Source organism: Oncorhynchus gorbuscha, linkage group LG11 (genome assembly GCF_021184085.1).
Source record: "Oncorhynchus gorbuscha isolate QuinsamMale2020 ecotype Even-year linkage group LG11, OgorEven_v1.0, whole genome shotgun sequence".
Lineage (NCBI taxonomy): Eukaryota > Metazoa > Chordata > Actinopteri > Salmoniformes > Salmonidae > Oncorhynchus > Oncorhynchus gorbuscha.
This window is the reverse complement of record NC_060183.1, coordinates 21,289,896-21,298,389: the sequence shown is the minus strand read 5'-3', so window position 1 is coordinate 21,298,389 and position 8,494 is coordinate 21,289,896. Positions and strand designations below refer to the sequence as shown.

The 8,494-nt window shown below is 43.7% G+C and overlaps 1 protein-coding gene across 1 annotated transcript; it reads right to left on the bottom strand.

Moving 5' to 3' along the window:
- Nucleotides 1-98: 98 nt before the first annotated feature.
- Nucleotides 99-7,762, bottom strand: LOC124048265 (endoplasmic reticulum membrane sensor NFE2L1-like). The gene is made up of 6 exons (XM_046368870.1): nt 7,558-7,762; nt 5,221-6,062; nt 4,333-4,554; nt 4,145-4,237; nt 3,837-3,995; nt 99-3,743 (listed from the first exon to the last, which is right to left on the bottom strand). The coding sequence occupies exons 2-6, from the start codon at nt 5,773-5,775 to the stop codon at nt 2,397-2,399; spliced, it is 2,376 nt and encodes a 791-aa protein (XP_046224826.1). The 5' UTR covers nt 5,776-6,062; nt 7,558-7,762; the 3' UTR covers nt 99-2,396.
- Nucleotides 7,763-8,494: the final 732 nt, after the last annotated feature.

The window sequence follows — 8,494 nt, the reverse complement described above, 5'->3', positions numbered from 1 at the left end:
TCACAAAACCTTAATGAACGGACATCCTATTCCCCCCCCCCCAAAGTATACTTATGGACACATTTCACCCTGTTATTAATAACGCAAATGATGCACAGTCAGATGAAAATAAAAACACTTTATTAAATCAATAAAATAACAATCCCAGATTGCCAGCAAATATTTTAAAGTAAACCAAAGAAACTGCACAACCAAACCCAAAGCAGGGGTGAGAAGGCTGTGCAAAACACACAAACTACAGAAATAATGACAAAACATGAAACATTTAAATATTTACAGAACAAACAAATGCAGTGCGCTAAGAGTAGTAATAACTTAGTGGGTTTAGCATTGTGTTGCAATGCAGGTGAACGTTGCATGTCTGAATATGTCAAACGTTTTCTCAAGTGCAAGAACTAACAACTTAACAGCCGTCTAATTTCTTTTCATTTAAATTTTGAGACGCCCCAAATGTATTTCCTGCTAAAAGTATTAGTACTGCATGAAACATTTGATTCAAAGCAATGTATTTTACTTGGCTCCCCTCTCAGGTTAGTGATGACAAGAACAATGAAAGTTATGTGAATGAATAAGAACATAGGTCATCCTCATCATTGCAGCAACTTAGTTCTTTTCCCCCCTTTACTGTAGATCTGGGGCTCTCAAATGTACTCAAATTCTCTTTAAACAGCCATCTCTGCCGCATTAAAAGGAATACTAATCATCTTTTTGTTGTTAGGGGTACATGCTAAAACACTATTTTTGACCCTAATAAAACGCAAGCTCAGATAATAGCACTTCTAACATAATGAAAACAGTCCAATAACCTTTGTTTGTAAAACCAACAAATGTATAAAATGTGCTTGTGAAACAAAGGCATTCGAAAACAAGGTGCTCACTTCACACATTCTTCTTGTCAGTTCGATTCAATTGATTGACTTCTCTAACGATACAAATGAATGACCCGTAAACTATTGCAGCTGACAACTAGGCTATTCATCAACTGAATCTTGTCCATTGCTTCAGATCACTATCAAATAGAATGACAACATCCCCAAGTTACTCTTTCAAAGACTACCACTCTGTAATTACTGGACAGACAAACTGCTTATCTCTGTCACCTTACAAGAAAACCAACCAACCAACTTAATGTTAATGACAGTAAAGATGGGTGCATATGATTAGTAATTAACAGGCGAAACTTCCACAGGGCTGCAGTTCATGCAGTAGTTCCTGCAAAAAATGGCCTATCACAAATCAATATTGTGAGTTTCCCTGTCCTGCAACGTGGTTTACAGGCACAACACACGGTGTGTGATGCAATAAGGGCAGGGAGTAGACCTAAGATGATATCAAGCAAGACCTCTAACCTATCTTATTCTGGAGAGTATGAGAAATTGTGGAAAACTAAAACAAAATGACCAGAAGAGCTCATCCTTAAACCTGTGGCAGAGGGATAGCCAGAGATACGGCACGATGCATACAGCCAAGCCTTAGAAGGACAAATTACAGTGCTATGTATAGATATACAGAAGCTGTTACATTTGTTATGCAGTGTGTGCCTTCTTCCTCAGTGTCCCATCTCCTACACCCATCATGCTCCACCATCATGGCTAGCCCAAGAATACTCTCCAAGCCTCTCTTTTTGTTGTGTTCCAGTGTCCTAGTTATGTCAAAGAGACTCAAAGTCAATGACATTGATCAATCAAAAACGGTGGTGTTTGTAATACAAACATTTTGAATGAGTGCAGTGTCAAGACTACCTAGACATTTGCCTAGAAAACAAGTGAAGTGAACCATACAAATTTGGTTATTATCGGCGGTATAAGATAATGGTATCCCAGATGATGGACTTGCTTTTTATCTCAAGTTTCTCTTGGCTTTCCTCTTCTACTTACTCCAGAAACACTCCACCAATCACGTCAAGGCCCAAGCAAGAAATCTGGTTTAACAATCTGTTTGACGCTGACTAACAATGGGCTGGAATTTACACCCCATTTCATGTTGACTAAATGTTTGTTTTTCTTCAACTCCACTTGATACCAGTTCCTTCACAACATGATTTATCAACTTCCTCTTCACTGGGCTGTTGCCATAGGATCCAGAGAATCCTTTCAACCCCTTATTTTCCTTGTTTATTCCTTTTCCCCCACCTAAACAATAAATCCAGTACTCAAATGAAGAACTGCTTCAAAGTCGTTTTCCAGAGAAAACGCAGGAACCAAAAAAGAAAAGGGAAAAAAAACCTAATGCAGGAAGAGTAGTCAACAATGCTATGTTTCTCTTCACAAGAATCTTCTTAAAGAAAAAAAGACCTCTTGCGTCTGCAGAAATCGTTCTTAGTGATTTTAGCAAAATGAAAGAAAGGGCAGCAGCTTCCTCCTCACTTCTTTTTGTCCTTTTGTTTCTTGTCGGGCTTACGGGTCTGCTGATCTGTCATGTTGCGGGGCATGATCAGAACGCTGCCGTCTGTGCTGTACTGGAGCGAGTACTCGCTGGGGGGGGTAGGGCCGGCCCTCCTCATCCCGAAGCTGGGTGAACACTTCCTGGTAGAGGCTTTGCACTTTCTGCTTCATCTGACGGATGGAGCGAATAAACTCCATCTTCTCCTTCAGAAGTCGCGCCTTGTCACGACGCATGTCGTGCACCCCTTGCTCCAGGTTGATGATGGTATCCAGCTTGCGCTTCCGGCAGTTCTGGGCTGCCATCTTGTTCTTGCCACGTCTACGAATGTCGCGAACGAGAGCCAGTTGGGCCTCGCTCAGGTGGTGCTTGGACAGAAGCTCGTTGAACTCCTCTACAGGCAGATTGATGATCTTCTCATTTGAGAAGGGGATCTTCATGGCCCGAGCCCGGCGCTCGTCGCGACTCGACTGTTTGTCCAGGAAGTCCTGTTGGGGCTGAAGCTTCGACTGCTTCTCGCGGCCCATTTTCTTGCCAGTGGGAATCGGTAGCTCTGGGTGTTCATCTAACGAGGAAGACAGTGGTAAATTGTAAGTGTGATTGTGGTTGATGTTGTCAAGCTGAGGGAGCCCATGGAACTGGGAAGGGTCTTGATAGCTCATGCGGCAGAGCTTGTTGAATTCGGGTTGGTAGCCACCCACAGCACCTTCTTCTGGTTCCACGGTGACTGACTCAGAGTCAGTGCTGTATCCCACAGCCCCTTCCTCTGAGAAGGTGGCAGAGGTGGAGGAGGAGGCGGCAGAGGAGCAGGAGGTCTCAGAGCTGCTCGGGGAGACCGGGCTGTGACTGGAGTCCAGGGAGAGGCCTGAGTCTGAGTCTAGTTCATCCTCCAACTGAGAGGCCTGGGCCTGGCTGAAGCCCTCCTCCATCGCCAGGTCCAGCAGGCTGATCTCATCCAGCATAGACTCCTCCAGCAGACTGCTGAAGGGGTCAGGCAACACTGGGGTCGAAGTGATGTTGTTGGTGCTGTTTAGAGGCGGTGGGAGAAAGAGTCCAGTCAGGTTGGTGGCTCCGAATGTAGAGTTGACGCTGGAGGAGTTGGAGCTGGAGGACATTCTAAGCAAGGGAGGGCGTGGGGTGCCAGTGCCATCAATCTCTGGGTTGAAAAGTGTGGGAAAATCCTGACTGCAGCTAGGGAGGGAGGCCTGGTGAAGGCTGACATCTTGGTGGATAAGGGTGGAGGAACGAGTAAGTCCAAAGCTTTCAACCGAGCCTGACTCAGTTGTGCTGCCACTGGTATTGGCACTGTTGGAAGTAGTGCTGAGGAAGGAGTTCTCAGAGGTGTTGTTAACCTCCATTTCCTTCAAAGAGGAAAAACCTGGTTAGAGAACATCTAATAACAAAAATATATATTTATTGGGAGAACCAGTTGTGATTAAAGCACAAGTACAAACCTGTAGTTCCATGATAGCCATGATGTCTTGCCACTGCTGCTCCAGGTCCAACTGGGGCACAGGCTGGGGCAACGGGGGAGGCAGTGGCAGCCCCTGAGATGTGGATGGAGCTTCTTCATTGGCCACTGCAAGCTCAGCAGTGACTACAGGGGCTACGAACTGATAAGATGTTTACCTTAAAAATTATCTCACAAACATGTTGAGATTATAATAGACCATAAAGGCAATCTACCTTTTGTAATATCATGGTTTGTTTAATTTAAATGAAGACATTTCTGTCTCCTGAGACAACTTGCAAATGTCTTTACCTCAGGAGATTCTTCTCCGAAAGGGAAGGTGGCCTCAAGCAGCCTCAGGCATTCCTGCAGAGACAGTGAGGTCTGAGAGCCAAGGCTTGTGAGCTGAGGGGGAGGGGCAGACAGCACAGAGGTCACTCCCTTAACTATCAACTGCAGTGGACACAGGATCATGAAACACAATCTGTGCCCTTAGCTACCTGCTCTGGTATGCTTTCCCCTGTCTCTCCATCCACAGGCTGAGCCTCTTGAAGGTTCACTCCGTTCCTCCAGCTCTCCTGTGACTCTGTCCCTTCCTTCTTCTCCTCTGGGCTGGGCTTCTCCGCCTCGCTCTCCTTCTGGCGGCTGCTGTAGTTGAACACTTCCCGTCCTGCACCAAGGTCGATATCCTGTCGCCACAGGATGTCAATCAAATCAATGTCCTGAAAAAGACATGTCAGATGAAAAAGATGTCAGGACTACAAAGAAAAGAGCCCTCTTGATTGAGTTGTACACCATCTTGTCTTACACAACTTAATTCTAAATCAAAAGCACATCAAGGAGAGAGAACTACTTGACTGTGGTGCAATTGCCAAAAGATGGCTTCAGCTGTGATATAGTTGGCTTTACATGATATTTTCATCCTCAGATAGGTCAACACGTGGCAATATACATAAGATTTAAACTTCAGATCATGTAACTTGAAGCTAAGCCCACTGATTCAACTGTAGCCACTTAATTACCATAAAAGCATGTGATTCCACTCCAGTGGGAGACTCTGTTCATTCTAGAGCTTTAACAATGGCTTAGTGTTTGGCCCAAAACCACACTGCGTCTTGAGTGGTGGTCCTGTGACTATTAGGGGAAAGAATGATTCTAATGTAGGAAAAATTACATTATAATAATGCAGATTACACAATGCCAGAATAAACTTCCATTTGATTACAATTGTGTTTTATCAAGGTTCAGACATACAATGGGTCTCTGACAGCTAAATACAGTAAGCTCCTAGTAATATATCCCTGTACATTACGATAGACGTGCCATGCCTCAGCTTGCCCTAGTCTTGTGATCCTGAGTAGAGGTGAGATCATTGCATGCTTTCTTACCTCTTTGGTGAGGTCAGCGTTGCCCTCCCTGTTGCCCTGCTCCTGGCTGTCCTCGGGGGCCACAGCTCCCAGGGTTCGGTCCTCTCCACTCAGATTGTAGGTGGACTCAGGCGCTCCGCCGCCCCCCCTCATGACCGGGGCTTCGGAGTTGTTCACGTCCTCCAGGCCGGTCCCATTGTCCAGGGTGATGCTGGGGCTGGGCTGGCTGGCGGCGGACACCACAGCCTCAGGGTCGCGGTGCACCAGCCACGTGCTCAGTTCTGGACTGGGCACTGACAGGCGATCTAGCTGGCGCACCTGGTTCAGCAGCCGGCGGGTGGTAAAGAACTGGTCGAGGTCCACACTCTTGGGATGGATGCCATACCCGTCCAGCGTGTTGCGGAGGTTGTGGAACTGCGTCTGGGTGTAGGCCGAGCTGGGGCCTAGGATGATCTCTCGCAGTGGGGGCAGTTGATTGCTCAGGTAGGTGTCCAGGTCCACCCGCACCCCAATGAGACTCAGGAGGATGGTGAACTGAATCAGGCCCTCTGTGAAGTACTTTTTCAGGTAAAGCATTTCTTTACAAAGGAACAAAAAGTGAAAGTAAAAAAAATAAGTAAAAAATAAATAGAAACAGAAAAATTGAGTTCCACAATAGTTGATATTGAGATTGACTGATAAAGAATTAAAGTATGAAAATTGCAGATATGACAGAAGTGAAGAGCGACTTTTGGTGTTTGCTTATGATGTGAATAGAATGTAGAGGGTTTCTGTGGTCTTGTATGAGAGTCCAATATCAGTCAAAGGCTGAACTGTTTTCTAGGTCAGGTTTTGGACTTCCCCATTAGTAAGTCCTCCCATATCTGCACAGAGAGAGAAAGAGAGAGAGAGAGATCAAGGACAAATTAGACATCCTTTTCTAGGTGTTGATGCCTTTAAAATGTAATGACAAGATCAACAAAAAAAAGGACTTGTTGAGTAAATAACTTTAGGTCAACCTGAGCCTGTGTTCTACCATCAAATTTCACTTAGTCACAGAAAAAAAGATTACACTACATAATGTCAAAATAATATGTCATAACAGCTGCAGAATGCATCAAACATTGTTTAGGCCAAATTAAATGTGAGTATGGCCTTATAAGTTGAAACAAACAGGCTTGTCAGCCACACATGATTTAAGATGACCAAATTCACTGATAAAACCAACATGAATTGCCAAATAAAATGCACACTGAACTCATAACCATAAACCAATCATATGCACTGCCAGTGCAGAGGCAATAAATGAGATAACAAAAAGTCTCACATTCCACATATTTCTATGGGAGAGAACAATTAGAACCCTACTTCTTAGCAGCCAACCATTACATCTTCACTTTCTATAGCAGTGGTTTTTCCTCCTGGGGACCTCACACCTGATTCCAGATGTCAACTAATCATAAAACCCTTGACTAGGTAAATCAGGGGAGCTAGTTCATGACTACAACTAAATTGTGAACTGGGGTCCCCACGGAAAGGTTTAAATGGCCACTGTCTCTAGAGGACACACTGCACCTCAACCCCAATTTAAGATGAAGACCAAATAGACAAGCCAACCTGACAATGCAGAACAACTGAAATGGATCACCAAGGCCAGTGCAGGAATAGATAGTTGTGAAGGTGAAAGAGGGAGGGTCTCTTGGGTTCTCCTCCAGTAGCTACGCTTCCTGACACCCATCACTAGCGGTCTCCCTCTCACCCATCCCTTGCAGTCTCCCTCTCATCCATTTTCTTTTTCAAGATCTCCAGTTTACCGATGTATACAAAATAACATTAAATTAATACCAATAAAAGCGATGCATCAGTTTATACATCAATAGTGTTTAAAAGTAGGCAACCTAACAAAATCATAGCTAGCATCCAACGGTATTTATCGTCCAGACTCCAGTGGGAAGTGTTGATAGCGCTCACTTCCGCTATCAAGCAACCTCCCTAGCAACAAGTGGCGCAGTGACAACAGACAGGCTGGTGAACCATTAACAAAACAAGGGCACAAGCACAACATGGGATCCTCACAAATGTTTGCCAATGGGAAAAGATTGGGGCGGGATGTTGATGTGACAGCAACGGGGAAAGATAAATTGCTAAAATGTAACGTTAGTTAGCTAGCTAACGTAACGGTTACAATGTATTTTAAACAATGTTTTGTATTGCCACTCAAATAAATGTAGACACAAGAAGCAGATAATCCATCTGCTAACTTTAAGTCGCTTGTCAAAAAACACAGGCACAATTAGCTACAAGCTAACGCAATCTAACGTTCTGTAGCTAGCTAACAAAGCTAGTTGGCTAGCTAGCTAAAACCTATTTCATACTTACGCGTGAAGATTTTATACATTTGCCTGTATGCCCACAAGTCGGCCAACTTCTATAACCATTATCTGAATCCAGAGGAGTTCTCTCATATGTGTTATAAGCATTACCCAAAGTCATTATCCACCCTTTCCCCCCATTGAATGGCCCACCATGACTTGCAATATTTCCAATTTTCTAGCTAGCAGCAGCGCGTCTGACGCCAAAACAAGGCTTCCCACAGAGCATGCGTAGAATATTCTAGGGCGCATGTTTTCATCACAGCAGTGAAAATCACCGAATTTAATCCCTGGCTTCACAAATCAGTTATTAACTTTAGTTAGAGTGAAAAAAAAGTCAACTTCATGTCATATTATAGATTTAAAATAGAAATCGAATACAACAATCAGCCCTTTCTATACAATTAATCGATTTTTGTGGGCTAAACGTCAAATTCGTTTCAGAAATAGAATGGGGCTAGGCCTATTAATTATATAATAATTCACACAGAAAGTGAACAACTGGTTTCACAATTATGCATAGGATATTATGCCTGTGTAACAGCATGTGTTTTATATCATGTTTGTTTCTTTACATTTTTATTTTACTTTCTATTATTTTCATCCTCTTATTTTAATCCCCAAATTGCTGGATGATCCAGGAGATAATAGATACACCTTCCAACATAACTTCTTAAGAATGCCTGATAAATTGCTCAGAAATATATAACTTTTCATTGAAACTTATAATTTTTGTAGTTGAGGCTTCACATGCACTTCAAGTCATAGGCTCATTTTTTACAATTAACCTTTATTTAACTCCGCAAATTAGTTAAGAACAAATTCTTATTTACAATGACAGCCTAGGAACAGTGGGTTAACTGCCTTGTTCAGAGGCAGAACGATAAAGCTACCTGACACCCCTCATAGTCAAGGCTGCAGGCCCAGACGGCATCCCCAGCTGC

What these genes read in the sequence shown, in the direction of transcription:
- LOC124048265 (XM_046368870.1), bottom strand. Translation starts at nt 5,775, where the DNA reads ATGCTTTACCTGAAAAAGTACTTCACAGAGGGCCTGATTCAGTTCACC. An exon ending in ACGCTGACCTCACCAAAGAG is followed by an intron (nt 4,555 to 5,220) that starts GTAAGAAAGCAT and finishes TGTCTTTTTCAG; the next exon opens with GACATTGATTTGATTGACAT. An exon ending in TCGGAGAAGAATCTCCTGAG is followed by an intron (nt 3,996 to 4,144) that starts GTAAAGACATTT and finishes ACATCTTATCAG; the next exon opens with TTCGTAGCCCCTGTAGTCAC.